The sequence below is a fragment of the Pteropus medius genome, unplaced genomic scaffold (genome assembly GCF_902729225.1).
Source record: "Pteropus medius unplaced genomic scaffold, Ma_sr-lr_union100, whole genome shotgun sequence".
Classification (NCBI taxonomy): domain Eukaryota; kingdom Metazoa; phylum Chordata; class Mammalia; order Chiroptera; family Pteropodidae; genus Pteropus; species Pteropus medius.
The window spans coordinates 246,388-268,302 of NW_024346150.1; the positions used below are offsets into that span (position 1 = coordinate 246,388).

General features: G+C 38.7%; 1 protein-coding gene across 1 annotated transcript in view; it reads right to left on the reverse strand.

Annotated features, from left to right (window-relative positions):
• Positions 1 to 21,915, reverse strand: part of LOC120612874 (phospholipid-transporting ATPase FetA-like) — a 93,592-nt gene that overhangs the window by 6,546 nt on the left and 65,131 nt on the right. Inside the window, exons 13-22 of the mRNA XM_039875470.1 lie at positions 19,597 to 19,805; positions 17,738 to 17,781; positions 11,209 to 11,374; positions 9,272 to 9,460; positions 8,474 to 8,589; positions 5,107 to 5,271; positions 3,096 to 3,207; positions 1,710 to 1,815; positions 1,189 to 1,330; positions 476 to 659 (exon numbers count right to left, since the gene is read on the reverse strand). Coding sequence (XP_039731404.1) covers positions 476 to 659; positions 1,189 to 1,330; positions 1,710 to 1,815; positions 3,096 to 3,207; positions 5,107 to 5,271; positions 8,474 to 8,589; positions 9,272 to 9,460; positions 11,209 to 11,374; positions 17,738 to 17,781; positions 19,597 to 19,805 — 1,433 coding nt within the window. The remainder of the gene's footprint in view (positions 1 to 475; positions 660 to 1,188; positions 1,331 to 1,709; positions 1,816 to 3,095; positions 3,208 to 5,106; positions 5,272 to 8,473; positions 8,590 to 9,271; positions 9,461 to 11,208; positions 11,375 to 17,737; positions 17,782 to 19,596; positions 19,806 to 21,915) is intronic.

Genomic DNA, 21,915 nt, shown 5'->3' on the forward strand with positions numbered 1-21,915 from the left:
CATTGGTCTTCACAGCTAATTCTCTGGTTGGGCAGCCCTGTCTTCTGCCTAACTTTGCTCAGGCCTACAGCCTTCAAAAAAGGAACAGACCATGACTCCTGCCCAGGGGTCCTTTCTGTGGGCTTTGATTTCATCTCAGAAAGATGGTGTGGTAGTGACACAGCTGATTCTGTGAATATATGCATAGGTTCTTGTGGGAGCCATGTTTATGTATACGAATGAGTGTTAAGTGCATGAATCTAAATTCAAGTGCATGCTTGTGGATATGGGCAGATGTATGCGTGTGTGAATCACATGGGAATGCAGGCAGGTGTACAGAAGCATGAATAAAGCTGCAAAACAGTATAAATGTATAATATATATGATGTGCAGGGGTGTGAACCAGCAACACAGTGCCACCCAGATCAGTTTTGCCCATGGAGGAAGAAAAGGGCAAGCCCATGCCTTGGGGCTACTGCCCCCACCCCTCACATGCCTTTGATCATGCTGACGTCATTGGCCCCATCCCCGATGGCCAGTGTCACCACATTCTTGTACCTCTTCACCAGCTCTACCACCTGGGCCTTCTGAAGAGGTGTCATCCGGCAGAAGATCACCCCTTTGCACATGCATGCTATTCGCAGCAGTTCCAACTCCAGGTTCCCTTCTAGAGCGTAGGCCTGCAGCACCAGGACACATACACATTTCAGGTTGCCCCAAAAGGTTCTCAGGTCAGGGCCTTCCTAGACCCTGTACTCTCCTGTACTCCAGAGGTCAGGCGTAGCTGCTCCAAGGTGCTCCACCCCCAAGGGAGGCAAAGCCCCTAAGTCAATTCTAGGCATCCTCACATCTATCCCAGCCTCCAGAGTGAAACCCATCAGGATCTCACACTGGGTTAAATCTACTGACTGGGCTATAAGGTCAAGTGACTTTTTGGAGAACCTGGTTCTGCTCATTTTCTTCCTTCCCCTAAGTGACAGGCCAGTCAGTAGTGAATAATTTAAATAAAGGAATATGTCCTTAATGTCTCATTCCTCATTATTTCTGCCTAGAGAAGGCTCAGGAAAGGCGTTTGTCAGGCAAGGGCACCCCTGAAGGGAGGGGAAATAGGGTGACTAATGGGTCCTAAAATTTCCCTGCAGTTGCCTGAACCTAGGGAAAAAAGTTCTTTGAAAGAAGAGAACAGAGTTGTAGCTCTGTGTTGCCCACCAGACTGTAGCCATTGATGATCAAGCCATAGTTGCCATTGGGCACCTCCTCAGGTATTCTGAAGGGCATTTTGGACTTCGTGGTGAAGCAACTGCTTATTGGGTCCAGTAGAGACTTGGGTTTCATCTTGTCCATTACTGACCTGAAAGCCAAGAGCAGTGGTGAGTGTCTGACCTGAAGCCCTAGAGCTTAGGAAGAAAAATATGTTCCAGAGTGAAAGTAGGCAAAGTGGATATAGAGCCTCTGCAAGTACCAGCCAGAACCTCAGACTTGACTGCCTCCAGAGACCTGCCACTGCCTTGGGTCCCTGACCATCCACACATCACTCCTATCCCTCATACTCCAACTCCTTGAGCCCTAATGCTTGTTCACGAAATTCTCTTAAATATTTTATGTTTTTTGTTTTCCCTTCCTCCATTTCTTCTCTGATTCCTCTGGTAGTATGGGGGCCATACTGGGTGAATAGATGAATGGGAAATCTTGGGTCCAGGGACAGGTTGTGGCAGCTCCCCGATCTGTACCTGAGTTCTTCCCGGACGGTCTCACCATCGTTGCCTTCCACGATAAACAGCCCATCCACTGCATCCTCAAATATATTACAGGCAAAGGCAATGTTCACAGCAGTCTCTGCAGGGAAGAGAGAACACAGGTTACATTTTGGCTAGGACAAGGTGTCTTCATAGTGTACTGGTACATGGGCACTAGCAGTGGGCTGCAGAGCCCATCTGTCCACATTTGCCTTGGATGCAGTCGAAGTGTATTTTTCATGAGTCAACAGAGAACATATATAAACACCCATAGGAGACTGTCTACTTGGTAAAGACTTATTAGTTATTTATCAATAACTAGGATCCTTCTGGCTTAGACTTCTTTACAAAGCCTTTCCCTGTTTCTTAAAGCAATTCCAGTCTATCCACTTATCCAGGTAATCAGGATATATTTTCTTGAACGGAACTGCGCCCATTTCTATGTTAGATTTTACAGGAGACTGAGATATGTTTAGGTAGTAGTCTTTCCTCTACATCAAGAAATCTGGAATAAATTCAATACTAAAAAAAAAAAAAGAAGGTTTTTTAAATTAAGTCCTGAACCCTGGCTGCAAGTGGTATCAATATTCAGAGGAGGCATTGCAATTGTTATAGAAACCTTCCTGGAGAAAAGCCTTGAGGATGAGTAAGACTTGTTTGGAGGAAGGAGAAAACATTTCAAATGGGCAGACAACTCAAACAGAGGGCCTAGAGTAGGAATTGGTTTGTTTTGGGACATACTGAATATAATGGTAACTTTAGGATAGAGATAAGGATGTGTAGGCAGCAACAGATTATGAAGGTCTTGAAGGCCAGACAGTAGAGTACAACTACCAGTGTGAAGTCACTGTACCTGAGCAGAGGAGCAACATCATAAAAGTAGTACATTTTAGAAAGATTAAACTGATGGTCGTTTGTAGGCTACACTTAAATTAATAAGGGCAAGAGAAAGATCAGTTCAGGAGTTTTTGCAGAAGTATAGCCAATAGGGGACAAAGGCTAAACTAGGGTGGTGGTGGCATAGTCAAGAGGATTTTCAGAGGAACTGGTGGGACATGGTGCGAAAATAAATCTTTGGGACAACAGAGAGGATACAATGAAAGACAACTCTAAAATGTTTAGCTTGTGAGTTGCTGGATGACAAAGGCCATGTCTGATTGACTTACCTCTGTGTTTTCAACGCCTACCTAATATAGCAGCTGGCACAAAGTATATGCTTAGCAAATTGTATGCCAGACTGGGAATTAAGTTGTCTTGTAAGGACTTGACCTGGGTTATAAGGTATTTTCCAAATAAATAGATAAGGAAAAAAGGAAAAGAAAAAGAAATGGCTAAGGTGAACAGGGAAGAGGATTAATCAGGTGAGCAGTTCCCTTTTACCTTGCTTATCTCCAGTTAAAACCCACATTTTAATTTTGGCTTTGTTCAGGGTGATGATTGTTTCTGGTACTCCATCTTGCAGCTTGTCTTCTATGGCTGTGGCCCCTATCAGCTTTGAACAGAGATATTGATGAGTCAAGAAAAAGGAGATAGTTATAGCTCTTAATGCTACCCAACAACTCAACTGGCACCTTAGCATCTTCTTTAATAAGCTGGCTCTGTCATGGCACAAGAACCCCAATGGCATAAAACTTAGCACACTCTGTCTCTCAACAGATGCAGCTTTTTAACCACATGCTGATATCAAATTTGGAAACACAGTAGGGACCAAAGAGGGAAAAGACTTGCCTAAGCCATATATGATACTGTGTGCCACTTCTAAACTCTCTGTTTCTCAACACACTTTCATTTTTTCCTTGCTTTGTATTCATAGCAAGCTTCCCAGCTTTGGTCTCAAAACGCGGTGGATCTCAGACAAGTGATCCCCCACATCCTATTCCAGTTTTTCTTTCAACCCTACAAGAACTTGGGTGAATTTCATTTGTTTTTACCTACTAGAGCCCTCTAAGGTTTTCAAGGTCTTTTCCCATGAAAAGGGAAATCACTAAATTAAAAGCATCTCGGTCCAACATCATGCCTTCTCCCTACGCTACCCTGAACAACCACAGGGATGGGCACCAGCACTCAGTCTGAGGAACTGACAAACTACTGACTGATTTCTGCTAGGCCTCTAGAAGGACCGTCTAGAAATACTAACCACAGAACTGAGTATGCAAGGAGATTTGTAAATTTTGAGATCTCTAAATTTTCCTATTTGGTATCTTTTTATAGCAGAGCTCCCCTGCATCAGTCTGGTCAAAAACTTTGGGGTTTTTGACCAGACTGATACAGGGGAGCTCTGCTCTTTTCTCTTTTTCTTATATCCTATAATCTAATCCATCAGAAAATTCTGTTGGCTCTGTTTTTAAAATACGTACAGAATTTGACCATTTCTCACCACTTCCATTACTTTTATCTGGTCCAAGCCATTATCATCTTTCAAGTATTATTGCAACTACCTTCTAATTGGTCACCCTGGGTCTGTGCTTGCTCTCCTATAGCATAATCTCAACATGGCAGCCAGAGAGATCATTTAAAAAGCTAGCATATCACTTTTCTGGTTGAACTCTTCGATGGTTTTCCATATCTCACTGTAAGTCCTTATATTGGCCTATCAGGACTCGCTACTATTTCTCTACCTTTTATTCTCATGTCCTTTTATTCTCTCCTCCTTACTTAAACTGTACCAGCCACCCTAGCTACCTTGCTGTTCAATTAACAAGTTAGGTCTGCTCCTGTTTCAGAGACTTCGCTCTGGCCATTCCTTCTGTCTGGAAAGCTAATTCCCCAGAAATCAGCTTGGCTTGCCACCTTCTTGAGGTCTCTGCTCAGATGTATCCTTTAGAGGGAAGACTAAGCACACTATTTTAAAAAGCAACATGCTTTTACCCTCTCCAAAACAGACGCACATGCTGATACTCCCTGGCTTTCTTCTTGGCTTTATTTTATTTTCTCCCATGGTACTTTCATCATCTAACATACTGTATACGTTACTTTTTGTCTGTGTTGTTTACTGCTATATGTTCAGGGCTTAAAACAGTACCTGGCACTTAAGAAATATGTCAAGTGAATGAGTGAATATTTTTCTCTTGATTATTCCATCAATTAGTTCTGGATTATCTAATCTGCGCATTATTTAGATCCTGATTTCTCCCAGATTACTTAAGTTTCTGCGAGCAGTTTTGGGATAAGAAACATCGTCAGAAAGATAAAATTTATAACCAGTGCATTTTTTCATTATTTATGAATTTCAAAAATCCAGGATATCCTGAATCAGCTTGGATTCTACTGAGAGAATCCTATAGAGAGCCTGAACCTACTGATTTGCTGAAAGCCATTCAGAGCCCTCTGGTGACTGCCATCCCTCATCGCGCCCCAGTGGTGAGGAAGTCCCTGGCTTCCTCGCACTAACCATCAAGTCTTTTTCGATCTCTTCATAGACACTTGATATTTTATTTTCCCGATTCTCCAAAGACAAGCAGGCTTCACTGTGCTTCTTGCTCCAGGCATGGAAGAATGAATTGTCCAATTCTCGGTAAGCCACCATGAGGGTGCGAAGGCCTTCACTGGCAAAATCCTGAAAGAAATGTGTGTGCAGTGTGTAGGCCTGGGCTGGGTTAGGAATGAGTTAAGGGAGTGGCAGACAGGACTCTATAGGCCCTGTCTGCCTGCAAAACAGGGTTTAATAGTTAGTACCATGGGGCTAATACCTAGCCTAACCAGAAAGCAACTGTTGAGCTCTTTCAGCAAAATGTCCTAAGGATTGGGCCAGCATAGCTGGGGGTAAAGTTTGAGAGTAGTTCTGAGAGATCGAAGGTTTTAGCTTCTGTCTGTAGTTAGGTAATTTGCTATGTGACCCTGGGGAAAATCAAGCCTTCTAGAATTCTTCATGTAAAATTGGGATAATAATTCACTCCTTACCGACAAGATAATGATTTCTATACTATGAGAATGGAGTAATAAAGTAAAAAGAAGTTGTTATAAAAAATAATCAAGGGTATTATTTTTTACAAGATACATTTTCTTCCCTCTCTGCCTTCTTTCATCAAGTATTCAATGGGCATCTTGAATAGCACACATATTATGTATTTGTCTACAGCTGGTTGGCTCAGTTGATTAGCCATAGCCAACGGTGTTAGTGAGGCCACTGTTGAAATGCTCAATGGGTGAGCTAGCATCTTTTTGCTCCTTGGCCACTGATACATCCTAACCATAGTTAGCTATCTTGCAGAAATATACTCTTGGTCATAAGGAGGACTGGGTGAGAATGTGGGTGGTTTAGGGCTGAACTCATATCCAACTGAAGGTAGGTTAGAAGCAGATTTGTGTACTGAGAATTGCACATGACTAACAATTTTACACGATCACTGTTATAGTGAGCTTCAAAATTATTCACTTTGGCATTATAAGAACAAAGAGAAACAGAATTTATCATCTTAATAGTTTGCTCTTAGTTCCCTGTGTAACTCCAGCATGTTTGACGTTAGCTGTCACGTGAAATTAACATGAGGCAATATATGTAGGGAATGCCATCTCTTAAACTTCTGTACTACTGGCAGGCAGAGCTATGAAACAGAAGCCTGAGAGTAGATCCCAGAGACTTCTTAAGAAGGAAGAGACATGGCAGAAACTGATTTTGATTAGGATACTGATAATAGGACTTGACAAGCTTAACTGTGTATTAACAGATATTTAATCCTTCAGTAACTAATTTAGCAGATTGTTTAACATTATTTCTTACTTATCCCTTTTTCTCTTCTCTTCTGGTAGACAAACTAGGGCCCAGGGGCCAAACACTGACTGCAACTTGTTTTTGTATGACCTGTTTGCTGATCTCTGTCTTAGAGGGTCTGGAGATATGTTTCTGCATGAGTGGGATATTGAAGCTTGACTCGTAGGTGTATTATCAGTGGTTAATAGACTGTAATGTAGTCAGGCTCCACTATGGCTGGGTGTTAAGGTTGGTAGCAGGAAACAGGTCAAAAGATGTGAAACAGTTTTATGACACCCTTTGAAGCCAGTCTGGAAATGTTCTCTGAGAAGATACCTAATTCATGTGTTTTGAAAGGTTAAAAGATGAGAGTTTTCAGACAAGCCCATAAAAAATAGTGTGGCCTCTGGGAGCCATCCTGTGTGGGACACTTCACTGACTTTTTAAAACACTTGAGGTACCATGTACACACCATAAAATTCAGCCTTTAGATATAATGTACATACCATAAAATTCAGCCTTTTAAAGTGTACGATTCAGTGTTTTTAAAAAGATTATAGCCATAAAGTTGTACAACTGTCACTACTATCTAATTCCAGAACATTTTCATCACTAGCAAAAGAAACCCTGTACCCATTAGCAGTCATTCCAATTCCCTTTTCCTCAGCCCCTAGCAACCACTAATCTATTTTCTATTTCTACAGATTTGCCAGTTCTGGACATTTCATATAAATGAAATCATACAATATAAGGCCTTTTGTGACTGGCTTCTTTTACTTAGCACAATGTTTTCAAGGTTCATGTATATTGTAGCATGTATCAGTACATCATTCCTTTTTACAAATGAAAAATTTGTTGTACAGACATACCACATTTTAATTATCCATTCATCCATTGATGGGCATTTGGGCTGTTTCTGCTTTTTTGCTATTGTAAATAATGCTGCTATAAATATTCATGTACATGTTTCTGTGTGCATGTATATTTTCATTTCTCTTGGGAATATACCTAGGATGGAACTGCTGGGTCATATGATAACTCAATGCCTCACTTTTTCAGAAACTGCCAGACTATTTCCCAAAATGGCTGCATCATTTTACATTCCCATCAGTAATGTATGAAGTTTAAGATTTCTCTACATCTTTGCTAATACTTACAACTGTCTAGTCATCTTTTTTATTTTAGCTATCCTAGTGGTGTGAAGTAGTATCTTATTGTTTTGATTTGCATTTACCTGTTGGCTAAAAACACTGAACATCTTTCATGTGCTTATTTGCCATTTGTTCTCTGACTTCTGACTGTGTTAAAGTAGAGTCAAGCCAAAATGGCTTAATAGCATTTTCTCAAATCTATTTCTTCTTTAAAGTTTTTTTCTGATCTTCCCCTTCCTCATCCCATTTCCTGTCCTATTCCCCTAACCCTCTATCTATCCAGGTATAAGGGTAGAAACTCCAGGGAATATGGATCTGATTTTACTTTTTAGTGTCAGCAGACTGGAGCCACTCTTTCTTTCTGATATATCTCAAATCCTAGAGGGTAGAAATGCAGTGGAGTGGAAATGGAGTGGGGTAGGTGGAAATGGAGGTACCCTTGAGGATTCTAATCCTGTAGATATTAGAGAATGGTATCAAACAGTCCCCTAAACAAACCCAGGCCTGGTGCTTTCTGCTCTATACCCTAAAAGCAATCCGTTCTCATCATAGCTGGGGAGGAGGGGTGGGGCCTCCCCTACCAGTGGGCCCTACAATGAAGCAAATTCTAAGTCTGACCATGGGACCTCCTGAACCAGGAATCATAGAACTATTCTGATTGTGTTAAGTGTTCCCACAGACACAGTCCTTGTCATGCCTCTGGGATCTTGTACCATCCAACTCCTTGACACGGAAGCTGGCAATGTGGTCAGTGAGAATCCCACTAAATGAGATAATTTTTACTCTTCCATCAATTAAAGAGACACAGACACCAACATACCCATACAGAAACACAGTGACACAGAGACAGATGTGGACACATATCCAGATACACAAAACCACCCACAGCTTCTCTCCCCTGCAACCTAAACACTTACATCTAAATGCTCCAAGGTCACATCTCTGAGGGATCTACAGGATGGATGAAGCAGCTGACAGAGGATGGTGTCTGCACCCTTGCAGAACAACATTACCCGATCTTCAGGTGTCCTCACTAAGGATAAGCAAATTAACCATATAGGCTTGTTATAAGAACTTGTCTGGGCCACTGAGAGATGGAAGGAGGCTGTTCCCGTGACATTTGTTTCTGATACCTTTGGAGACTAAACACTTAATGAGTGGTCACACAGGATAACTGGTGTGGTGCAGGCTGATGAGAGTGAGAGAGGACCTTATGGAACCAGTTCTTCCATGAGTTCAATATCACCTATGGAAGACTCTGATGCAGAATCACATTTAGCTTCTCAAGTCTAAGTTCAATACCAAAGCTCACACCTAGTAAGGACCAAGGATGAATAATGACCCAAACTAACTAAGAGCAAGATAGTATGAATTTCCCTATATTTCTGCCTCCATCTCTTACTCCAGGTTCAGGTTTTATGGATTTATTCTCTGTTCTTATCTTAGCATTGAGGGTTCTTATAAACCATTACTTAGGAACACTAAAGAAGCACCCTAGCATATGGTAGCAAGCCTCCACATGTGTATGAAAGACAATACAATGATATATGACAGAGAAAATGGGAATGGCTATGTGTTCGTATTTGAGGCACAGTACCTGTGGGAAGGCATGTGGGTGAGAGAAAACATTTGTGTGTAGATTAAACAGGAAGTCAATGTGTGAATGTGTATGAAAGACAAATAAGGGGAGAGGAGTGACTAGGAGGGGCACCCACCAATAACAGACATCCTCTTGCGCACATTGCTGAAGTCCAAAATAGCCAGCAGTTGGTAGACTTTGGTTTTCCCCATTTCGACTACCACAATTATCTCAGATGTGCGGCAACGGAACACAAAGCCAAAGTTCCTGGCAGCAGTGACCAGGGCACCTTCATCTGGAGACTGAGCCTGGTACACCAGGTTACCTGGTGAGAGAGAAAAGGGCAGCCAGAGAAAAGGGCAGCCAGAGCCTACAGCTGAAGTCCACCCAGAAACAACACTGTCTTCCAAATGGCTTACATAAAGATGGAGCCCAAGAGGCAACAAAACTTCCTCACAGTCTGGCCCTAAAAGGCCAGGTTATATAGAACAGGTCATTTATTTTTCTTTCCAATATTTTCAACTCATTTCACAGACCTGAGTTAGTATTATAGAGGTACATGGTACATGCAATGTATACAAATAAACAAAACATAGGCAGTTACTCTCCAACTTTAGTGGGTAAAGAGGGTTCAGGGGGCTTGTTAAAAATGCAGGTTCCTGGCCCTACTCAAACTTACTAAATCCAGAATCACAAAATCTGGGAGGTGGACCCAAGAAATTGAATTTTTAACAAATATCGTGGGTGAGTCTCATGCAGGTGGTCCTACATAAAGTGGTCCTGCATAAAGTGGTCCTGCATAAGACTGGCCAAACTTTAAAGAAATACTACTATAATATTGATGGTTTAATAAACAATTTAAAAAAATATATGAATGAATATTGTCATCTTTGAAACTCGCACCTTGGGAAGCTAAATGATTCACTTTACTGAATCAGTCTTCCAATGTGATACTATTCAAGACATTTTTCAAGCTCCTTTTTAGAATAGCACCATAACCTGAGGTACATTTTGGATTATTTCTCTTCTGAAGGGCAATTTAATTTTTAAAAACAGTTACATATTATCAGAGTCTTATACTTATGAATGAGATAGGTGGGGGAATATAATTTTAGTTCAGACGAAAGATGTATCTATAGGACAATAAGACTATTTTCTTGTGTGCTTCCTACCTTGTCACTCAAGGCAGTAAACAAAGACAAACTCAAATACTCTTCAAATAATAGCAACTTGTTGGAATGTCAGGCCTGGAGAGGCCTATCGTGGAATGGGAGCTCACAGGGCCAGGAGACATGAAATTTGGGTTCTTATCTTTGCCATTTTTAGCTATAGGATTTTAGGCAAGTCATTTAATCTCTTTTAGCTTCAGTTTCCTTCAAAACTAGGATGATTTTTCTTGTTCTGCTTACCTCAGAAGGCTTTTGTGAATATTGGGGGAGATAATATAAATAAAATCAATTTATAAAACTGTAAAGTGATAAATATAAGGTGTTACTATATAAAGAGTTATGTAAAGAGTACATTGACTTTAAAGGATGTGATTTATTTGGTTGCCTAAATTGTTAAGAAAAAAAAGTCTTCTTAATTTATAAACAGTCATTTTTCATTCTTTCAAAAAAAGGTATGGATAAATTCATGGATGATACAGTCTTATCTCGTTAGTAAAGAAACTATGATATGTGGGGATAGCCTTAAATTGTGAAGTAACAAAAGGACGACTCGATACATCCTTCAAGAAATCTTGTCAGAGATAGTGGGGCTGATCTTGGGGATAATTCAGATGGACTCTATGATCTCAAGATCAGAAGCTCCCTAGATAGCACCAAGTTTGACCCCTATCCAATGGCTGTTATCTTTTTTCAGACCAAGAGGTTGTTTTCTACTTGAATATCTCCAGTGACTAGCAGCTCACTATTTATGTTGACTATCCATTCAATTGCTGGATAACACTTGCTATTAGGAAGTTCTTTTTTCGATTAAACCATTACAAGTGATATCAAACCACTCTCACCTTCAACCAGCCTAGACTCTATGGCATATTCTCAGTCTATGAGGCCTCAGGGCCCTTCTCACCTTTTACTTTCTCTTCTGACATCACAGTATGACACAATGAGAGTGAGAGGAAAAACAAGTGCACCCAGTGGTCTCCCTTTTTCACTGCTTCCACCAAAGTCTTGTCATAAAATGAAAACTTAGGATCAGCCAGTTCGTTGTAGGAGAAGCTGACCTTTTCTGTTTTCTGGAACACATAAGGCAGAACAAACTTTCAGTAGCAACTTGACACATTATAAAAGCTCAATTTGGGGGCAATTTCTGGAATGTGATCAGAGCTCTTAGGAGGATGGAAACAGAAAACCAAAATAAATGGAGGAGATCTTGTGCTGGTTCCTAAGGCCTTTGCAGCTCTAACTGGGACCATCCATTCACTTGGGCCAGAAAAGATTCATCTCACAAGAGACAAGGTAAGTACTGCTTGGCAGACCCTTCTTGTATCCTTTCTGCCCCAGCTATCCTGAATGATCAATGGCCAGCTTTAGTCTCTACTCTTTCAAGTCCCAAATCCATTATAATTAAACTTGAAGAAATGAGTGGGGAACTGTTCCATATTAGTAAATGATGTCTGGTAACAGTCTTATCTCTGGCTGCCTTCTGCCTGATTTTGGGAGCTGGGAAGGGAACTGAGTCCTGCTATTACTGTGATATTAGGTCAGTCAATAATATCACTCTGTAGCACTATTCCTATTTAACCCCACAAGGGGGCTAGAGAGGAACATTGCAAGATAGAGGCAAGGATGCATAACAAAGACTCTTCAGTACATTGTACTTCTTCACAGATTTAATTCTGAACCATTTTACTTGACCTGTCAGAATACCTGACTCTTTCCTGGCTCTGACCTTCATGGTCTTTAACTTTGCCTCAATCTTTGGACCTAATAATACCATTTTCCTGGTCATGATAGATGTAATTCTCATTCTCCATTTCAGCTAGGAAGTGGGTAGCCACCTTGGGTAAACATTTTATTCTGGTTCAATTTGGCCCTGAGGCTCTCTTACTCCTGGAGTGTGATTAAGAGATTTCTTCAGCCTACACCAGAACTCTCAACTGTATTTCTCCAGTTCTTTGTAGTTGTACTTGCGCTGGGCCCCAATATGTCAAGTACAGACACAATGTTCCTGCTTGGTTTTATGTTGGGGTAAGGGTAATTTGTAGTGAGCTATATAGGTTCTTTTCTATATCTCATATAGAGAGAGTTTTGTCATAGCAGTAAGAAAGTATGGTCAGGTCCAGAATGAAGCCCTAGACCTGGCCAAGCACAGAGTTGTAAGCTCTGGGAAATTTGTGGGTTCAGTAATTTAAGATAACTCATTATATAGCATCCCCTCAGGCTACAGAATGGACTAACACATTCTTTGAAACAAGAAGCTGGTGAGTGATGAGATGAATAGAGAAGCAGGCATGAGGCAGATCCTGCATTAGCATCTTATATTCAAAGGGGAGTCATAGCAACTTTCTGCTAAAAGTGACATAATTTGATTTGTGTCAGAGAAAGTCCTCTGGTAGCAACGTGGAGAATATATCAGAACTAGCAAGATGAGAAGCAAGGAGACCAGTTAAGAGGCCACAGAGTAATCCACAAGAGAAATAATAAAGTAATAAAAAATAAATATTAAATTAAGGGGATGTTTTGAAAACACAGGGAGCTGGAATTGATGCAACTTGGATATAAGCAGTGAAAGAGGGAAAGAGTTAAGAATGTTATATTTCCTAAATGGGCCCCTGGAAAGACAGTAAGACAGTTCACTGAGATAGAATATCCAATAGGAGATTAGCTGGGTGATGAGCAAGGTAAAAAAGAAGACAACTTGTAGGGTATTGAGGATGCTTATGATCTGATGTTCCTGAAGAAGTTTTTGACAGACTGAACTGGAGATATTTGAAAGAAATACAGGTAGTAGTAAAAGTAGGCATACATAGTTTTGAAGCTCAGGTAAGAGATTAGAGTTAGTTCCTCATCTTCCCTTCCAGACAAGTAATGTTTGAGAACACTAGACCTGTCTGGGTATAGGACTCAGACAGGACTGGCTTGGAGCTGCAGTACAGCATCATCTGAGAGGCAATACTCATGAATAACTCTGAAATTAAAAGTTAGTTAAAAACCAGTTAAACAAGATTGAAAGGCAAATCCAAGTTCTCATCTGGGGATACCAGATAAGAGAAAATAGAGTCAGAAGGAGGGTAGGCTTGGCAATTGAGGATGCTGTGACAGAGCTACAGACAATTTTTATAGTATATCTTTAGCACTGGGCATTGATGGGAAGAGAGTTATCAAGGCTTCCTTGGATATATGGATTTGGAGGTCCTAGTAAGTTATTGGTAGTTAAAGCCATGTAAATACCATGAGATTACCTGGGAAGATATAAAGATGGAGAAAAGGTTTAATAATAGAGCCCTGGGGAACATCGGCATCTGTGGCCAAGGAGATGAGAAAAAGGAATCATACAGGAAGAAAAAAAACAAGGAGAGAGCTATTTAACAAAAGTCAAGGGACAAGAAAGCTTTAAGAAAAAGTGAAGTTTAAATGTTAAAATCTGCAGAGAAGTTGGGTAAGGACTCAACAACAAGGCAGTCAGTCATTTAGTGACCTTGGCTAGGATAGTTTCAGTGGACATGATAGGACACAGTCTAATTACAGAGAGTAAGTTAAAAAATGAATGAAAGGTCAAGAGTTAGAAATTGCTGTAATTATCTGTTTATTTACATGATTCCTCCTCTAGCCTGCCAACTCTTTGAAGGTAGAGAACAAGTCTCTTGTCCTTGAACCTTTAGCACTTACTCAGGGTCTGACATATGGTTGATAATAAATAAGCTGAACTGACTGATGGGGACAGATAATGGCTAAAGACTAATGCAAGATGAAGAAAAGGTTCTAAGTACTTTAAAAAATATGAATAAAAATAAAATATAAAAATGTATTTGTAGTGGTTACCTCTGGTTAATGGGCTAAGGGTTATTTTAACCCATTTATTTAAATTTAGTTAATACTTTTTTTTAGAGCAGTGTTAGGTTTACAGAAAAATTGAGCAGAGAGTATAGAGTTCCCATATACTCCCTCTCTTCTTTTTACTCTACAGATTCCTCTGTTAATATCTTACTTTAGTGTGGTACATATGTTACAATTGTTGAACCAATAATGATGCATTATTATTATTATTATTATTATTTTATTATTATCATTACTACTACTACTACTACTTCTATTACTTCTACTACTACTACTTCTACTACTACTACTACTACTACTAGTACTACTACTACTGTCCTTCATTTACATTAGGGTTCACTCTGTGTTGTACAGATTTATGGGTTTTGACAAATGCATAATGTAATGAATCCACCATAATGATATCACAGAGAATAGTTTCACTGCCCTACAATTCCCTGTGCTTGCTCCATTGCCTTCTTTAACCCTCTCTCCACTTCTCCTTGAGCTCCTGGCAACCACTGGTCTTTTTACTTTCTTTATAGTTTTTTACCTTTTCCAGAATGTCATTTGGTTGGAATCATACTGTATGTAGCCTTTTCAGATTAGCTTCTCTCATTTAGAAATATGCATTAAACTCATAAAATGAGTTTGCCAACTCATTTTTATTGCTGAATAATATTCCACTGAATAGATGTAGTAAGAGTTTTTTAATGAAAAGACTTGAGCTGGGGGAAAGAATCATTAGGGAATAAGTTCCAGATATTAATAAAGAAAGAATACAAGATTGACTGAGGTTCCCAAAGAAGTAGAAAGGGATGGAATCTGAATATATAAAGAGATTGGCATTAAAAGAAATTTTTTGAGAATGAAGGAAAGAAGGTAAAGATAGGTTCTGAAGTATGTAAAGAAAAGGATATTTAGCTGACAATTTGGATTTTTCTCAGTGAAGTAGAAAGCGATATCATTTGCTGCATACTGGGGAGAGAGGGGATGTAGCAGAAGGCCTGAGAGTGCTTAATTTCAGAATAGCATAAATGGAGAATTAAGAATTAAGCTGATCACAAATAGGTAAAAAATTATCCAATGGCACTGGAAGCCCAGAAGACGTGGAGTCTCTGAATTTGTAATGGTTTTGTGATGTCCACAAAGTGCTTGGCACTGAAACAGAAGGGTAGATGGTTTGGTTAATTTAAGGTTTAGATTTTTGGGATAAAGTGGGGGAAAAGAGGATGCTATTGACCTTGAGTAGAGAGTGGAGCAAGATAGGAAAGGAAGTAAAATCACAAGGGAGTGACAGACAGGAGGAAAAAAGAGCTGAGAATTTGTAAATCTGTTAAGAAAGCAGGCATACTAGGAGTCAAGTACCTAGAGAGATGGAGGAATAAAGTTTGTGATCAGAGATCATGATTAGAGAGTTTATAATTTCAGGGTAGTACAATTCTGGATGGAGACATGGTGATATGGAAAAGAGTGATATAGATTTTTTGAGTCCAAGAGGTCAACTGAAAGACATATTCTTTCAGACATATGAAAGCATCTATGGTGATAGATCATCTATAAAAAAGCCATTACCAGCCAAGATTATAGTAAAGATTAGGGTAGAGAGGGAAAATATGAGCTAAGTTCCAAAGTTCTCAGTGAATGAGGTAAATAAGCTAGAAGATTTGTAGATGTCAATGACAAGAAGAGTTAAAGAGTATAGCCAGAAGTCATAAGCATCACAGGAAGAAAAATTATATAAGGCAGCAAAGAAATGGTTTAAAAGTGGCACAAGATAATGAAAAGAATACTTTTAGGCTTTGGTATGCTGAGTATGAGAGATGAAAGGAAAAAAAGCATGTTCTCAGGGTAAATCATGTTTTAATTAAGGCAGGGAGAAGCAAGAATTTTTTTTTGAAGAGATGAGGCTGTAGGTAACTTTGTTTACAAGAGAACAAGATTCCAGTGATTTAGCAGAAAATGTGCTATGGTTAATCAGTGGTGGAAGGAAGAGGAAGGAGAAAGAGACTCCACAGTAACAATTTACTCCCTAGAAGCTTTAATTTTGTTTATATTGCCAAGGTCATTAGCAGATTCCCTGGAAGGGGATTTAAGGCAAAACACTGATTTTCTTTCCCTTTCCAAATCTCTTCAGATGGATAGGGGTGAGGCAGTAGTTGGGAGCCAGAGTTAGCTGTTTGCTATATAAGTCAAGTTGGCTAAGGGTTTCGAATTGGTTTCAGTAGGAAAGGCATAGGGTGAGGAGACCCTGAGGGTAACAGAGGAAGCCTTATGAAGGAATACCAAAAATCAAATTCATAAACAAAAGCTGAGATTCAACATGGAGAGAACAGTAAAAATGAAACAGGTAGAATAGAAAGAATAGACATTTTTATAATCGTGTAGGTCAAGTCTATTGAGCATGTCACAAATCCTGAAGCTATAAAGGAAAATGACTGATCAATTAATTATATAAATTAAAAACTTATACAAATAAAAAATTAACAGACAAAAGACAAAAAAATGGGGAAAATGATTTTAACATATGATCGAGGTAAAAGAAATTATTTTTACTGTAAAAAGAGCACTTTCAAATAAGAAAAATAAGGCAAAGAATATAAACAAGCAGTTTACAAAATAAGTATAAAATGGGCAATAAAGTGATTGGGAAGCAGAAGGAAAATAAGCACATAAATAAATGATTCAAACTGATTAGTAAAGAAAGGTAAATTAAATGAAGTATTTTTCACTAATTAAATTTCTAAAGGTTAAAACATTGTCAATACCTAGTACTGACAAGGCTATCTGAAAAAATAAGTTCTTATATATATATTGCATATAAACTGATGCAATCTATTTGGAGGGCAATGTAGTAATATTAAATACATTAAAAATGTGTCTACCTTTTGACCAATCAATTTCACTTCTAAGACTTTATTCTAAGGAAATAATTATCAGAAGAGGAGACAAAAGTGTATGCACCAGGGTGCTTACCGCAATGCTATTTATAATAGCAAAAGAAAATAGAATAAAAATAGGGATTGGTTAAATACATTAAGGTCTATCGATACAACTGAATACCATACTCATTCAAAATGATGATGCTGACCTAAATTTACTGACAGGGAAAGAGAACCACAATATAGTGTCCAGTGAATAAAAGGAAGCTGAAAATAGCATGTATAATATGATTCTTTCCTCCCTTTCTCTCTTCTTATCTATCTACCTACTTACCTACCCATCCACCTACCTACCTATCTACCTACTATATCTAGATGTACATGTGTGTGTATATATACATAAGAAAAGCATCTGAAAGGATATACCCCCAAATTTTACATTAGGTATCTAAATGGGATTGAATGACTTTAACTTTCTTCTTCGTACATTTCTGGATTGTCTGGATTTAAAAAAACAAAACAAAAACCCAATAAAGTTATTTTCATTTTCAAACGCAATCTCAAATCCCCTCAAATAAACATAGATCATTTATATAATGCTTTCTGATATTAAGGGGCCAATCAAAGGTTTACTATTTCAGGGGTGAAGGGAGTTCCATCTTGTGTTAAAGATGCTTCTGTGCAGCACAACCTCACTGGGCTCCTGCATACATTTCACAAGGAGCTGTAATCACTAACCTCAGAGATTTCCACTCTCTTTCCATTCTGGTCATAGACATCACCTGTTGGTAAGTAAAGAGAAGAGACTTGACAAGGGTTTTAAAGAAGGGTTTAACATTGCTTTTTGTGTGTGGTAAAATATATATAATATAAAATTTGCCATTTTTTAGTGTACAACCCAGTGGCATTAATTACATTTATAATGTTGTGCAATAATCACTGTTACATATTTCCAAAACTTTTTAGCATCCTAAAGAAAAACTCCCTATACCTCCCTATTCCCAGTCCCTGGTAACCTCTCATGTACTTTCTCTGCCTATGAATATGCCCTTTCTAGATATTGTATATAAATAGAATACAATATTCCTTTTGTGCCTGGCTTATTTCACTTAGCATACTGTTTTCAAGACCATTCATGTTGTAGCATGTGTTGGAACTTCATTACTTTTTATGACTAAGTAATATTCCATTATATGGATATATCACAATTTGTTTATCCATTCATCTGTTGATGGACACATAAGTTGTTTCAATCTTTGGGCTATTGCGAATAGTGATGCAGTGAACACTGGCATATATCTATCTGTTTGAATCCCTGTTTTCACTTTTTTTTTTGGTATATACATAGGTCTGGAGTTACTGGGTTATATGGTAATTTACAGGAGTGTTTTTAAAAGCGTATTTCTTCTGATTCTATCATTCTAGACTTGCAGTCAAGCTGCCTTGAATCCCTTCAGGCCACCTAACCCTTAGTGCTCCTGTAAGCTCCTTTCCCCAAAGCAATGGTAAGAAGGCATCTGCTTGGGTTCCAACTCTTCTCCCTTAAGTGAAAGTGAGGTGAGGCTGGAAGTTAGTCACTGGATCTATGAGAGATTTCATACCTTAGGAAGCCCTCCAATCAGAAAAGTTACCTAAAAGAGATGTGAAAATAGGCTGGAATGTTTACGATTCTATGCTGATGGATAGTACAGACAGAATGAGGGTGGAAGACAGTCTGATGCCAGGCACAGGAACACCCATGACCCTTTTCAACTTTACCCAGTATATGGTAAGGTCTTATAATAAGCCAGAGAATTAAGATCCTCACCCAAATTGATTCATCCAAAAATAAGCTTTCAGAGTTTATACATATGAAATCTTGTTTGGCAGGGGTAATAAGAAATATTAGAGTGCCCTTTTTTAATTTAAACATTTAAATTATTTTTTAATTGAGGTGAAATTCACATAACATATGATTGATCATTTTAAAATGTGCAATTCAGGGGCATTTAGTGCATTCACAATGTTGCGTAACTACGACATCTCTCTAGTTTCAAAGCTTTTTTTTTTATCACACCAGAATATTCCATGTGCTATAGCCTTTTAGATGTGATCCCCTTCCTCTGCTAGTTAGTGCACACACATGAGGACTTAACACGATCATAAAAACAAGTTTAAGATTAAGGCATGAACTAAATGAAGAATTGGGCATAGAAGACACTGAGTACCCTTTGATGGCTTCTCTCAAGACTATCGGTATGAGGGAGAATCAGGAGATTAGTAGCTTCAGTAATATGCTGGTTGTTCCATCTGATTTAATGTGAGAATGAACCGACATCCCCAAGACATTGGGAATTTCTTGAGGACAGAAATTAAGTATGTACATTTTGGTATTTCCAATGTCCAACATGATGGATTACATCTACAAGGGGCTAAATAAATACTTTTTGGTTAGAACTAAATGGGCAAAGTGATTTTTACTAAGTGAATATGGAAGGTTGTGAAAATAAGAGGCAAATGTCTATTTCAGAGGCATATAGATTGAGAGCTTGATCATTCTTGAAAACAATCTGCAAAGTGGTTCCCCAGGACTCAGGAAAGCAGGAAGACGTGCATACCATATAATGTCCCATTAATAGAACACTTGTTGAAAATCATGATGTTCTGAGTCAGAGTCCCTGTTTTGTCAGAGAACACATATTTGACCTGGCCGAGCTCCTCATTAAGGGTGGTGGTGCGAGCCTGTGCTGGTGTGTTTTTCGGTGCATAATACATCTTCTGATCCCAGTTGATATAGCAACTGTTGCCCAATCTTATTATCTCAACACTAAGGAGAAAGAAAGAAAAGAAGGGTCCTGGATCAGAGCAGGACAAGCAAATACATCATTCTGGTTTCCTAGCCAGTCCTGTGGTAGGTGAGGGCTAGCATCTGAAAATCAGAGTATCTTCCTTGGGAATCTACAATCGATCTTGGATCATAGAACTCTGCCCACCAGCCAACCCACTGTAATTCTGACTTTGACCATTATCATTCAATGCATTACCATTTGGATCCAGATACACTTGATTAACTTTGCTGAGGCATATCTCCCTTTCACTCTTTCTCCTTCCAAAACATATCCAAGAAAAGTCACAAATTTTGAACTTCTGCAGTATTGCAAGGCATGATAATATTAAGAGCTAACTTATAAAAGCCTGCCTAGGCTTAATTAGACGATTATTGCTGCTGTCATGTAAATCCATTAATGGGGAAGAGAGAGAAGCTTGACACACTCAGAGTGTCTTTGTTTCAGAAGAAGGGAAGGATCAGTGAAAATCAGAAACAGCTTATAGAAGCTGACTCTCTGATAAATTTCCAGGCAGAGCTAGCTTGCCTGTGGGGTAGTTTCTCCTCTTAATAGCCTCCTCTTCATTTTATCTGACTTTTTCCTATTGCCTTTGTCACATTTCTCCTCTTCCAAATAACATGCCTTATAGATTCTTCGTGGTTAACAAGCAGCTTCATTTTAAAATACTGAAGATTTTTAAGGGGCTTCCTCCTATTATCATTCATACTTAATATGTGTTAGATTGCTTCATCATTAACCCCTGTCTGAGACAGTTACATTGAACGGTACAGATTTTTTGTTTGAGGTGAGGGAGGAGGTGCTCAGGCCTACGTTATTGACTCTACTGTAACCTCATGTATTGTGACCTCCCTTTCTTCACTATACCAGCCACCACAGCAATCTCTCTAAACCCGAACGTTTAATCACATTATTTCTTTCCTTAGAAAGATCTTTGCTACTTTTAGAATAAAATTCAAACTCCTTGGCCTGGCATTTATAGCTCTCCTGGATCTGATCTTAAACTACCACTTAACACCTTAGTTTAGGCTATTCACTGTTCTATGGTCAAGCTTTTAAAAACCTCCAAAGCTTTGTACATGCTCATCTTCCTGCTTGCAATATATTTTCCTATTTTCTGTTTGGTGAATTCTACTCTTTTCTCAATTATCAATTTGATTATTACATTTTCTGTAAACCCCTAAGCATCTCCAGGTAGAACTAATCCATTCCTTTTCCAGGCTCCTGTTACACCCATGTATATATTTCCATTACATAATTTCTCATATTGTACCATATTTATTTAAGTATCTGTTTCCATGTCTATCTTGTAAGCTTATCTAGAGAAAGGGTTGTCTTATTATTTGTTTTTCTAGCACATAATAGAGTGCTTGGCACATAGTAAGTGCCCAACAAATATCTGTTAAATTAATAAGACAATTTAGTTATGTAGGGTACTTTTTGGGTTGGAATTCTACAGTGCAGTGTTTAGAAAACCTGGAGAGAAAGATGAGAAAATGTGTTTGCAGTTCATGTATGTAAGAGGGAATGCTGAAAATAGAAAAAGGAGATCAGACCATAGTAAAGACTTATTTTACTTATTTCAAATTTTTGTCCAAGGTGTTCATGAAAAGGAAGAAGGAAACATCCTCCTACTTCTTTTCTCCTCCAATTTTTAGAAACTTAAAGTCACAATTACACCTATCTACCATTTGCCACATTGTTTCTATGTATCTACACATTGCCACATTCTGAGTTCTGATTAACTGATTTACAAATGAATGTTTGGACTCTATCTCATTGATAAACTAGCTTGTGCTTTAGTCTCATGAAATTTATGTGTATTTTTTCCAATTATTTCATGTGCTCATATGTTTTATTTAGTCACTTATAGGCTATTTGAGGGCAGGGATAATTTTTTTATTTTTTATTTTTTATTTATTTTTTGGTATAAACCATGTAGTACCTAGCACAGTATTCTGAATATGGAAAACATGTATACAATCTTTAGGTATTTCTCAGTGTTTTGTATACCAGGCATTGTAAAAAGTAGTGGGTTAAAGAGTACACAGTGTACACTTTCTAAAAGTTTATACTCTAGTTTGGGAATTA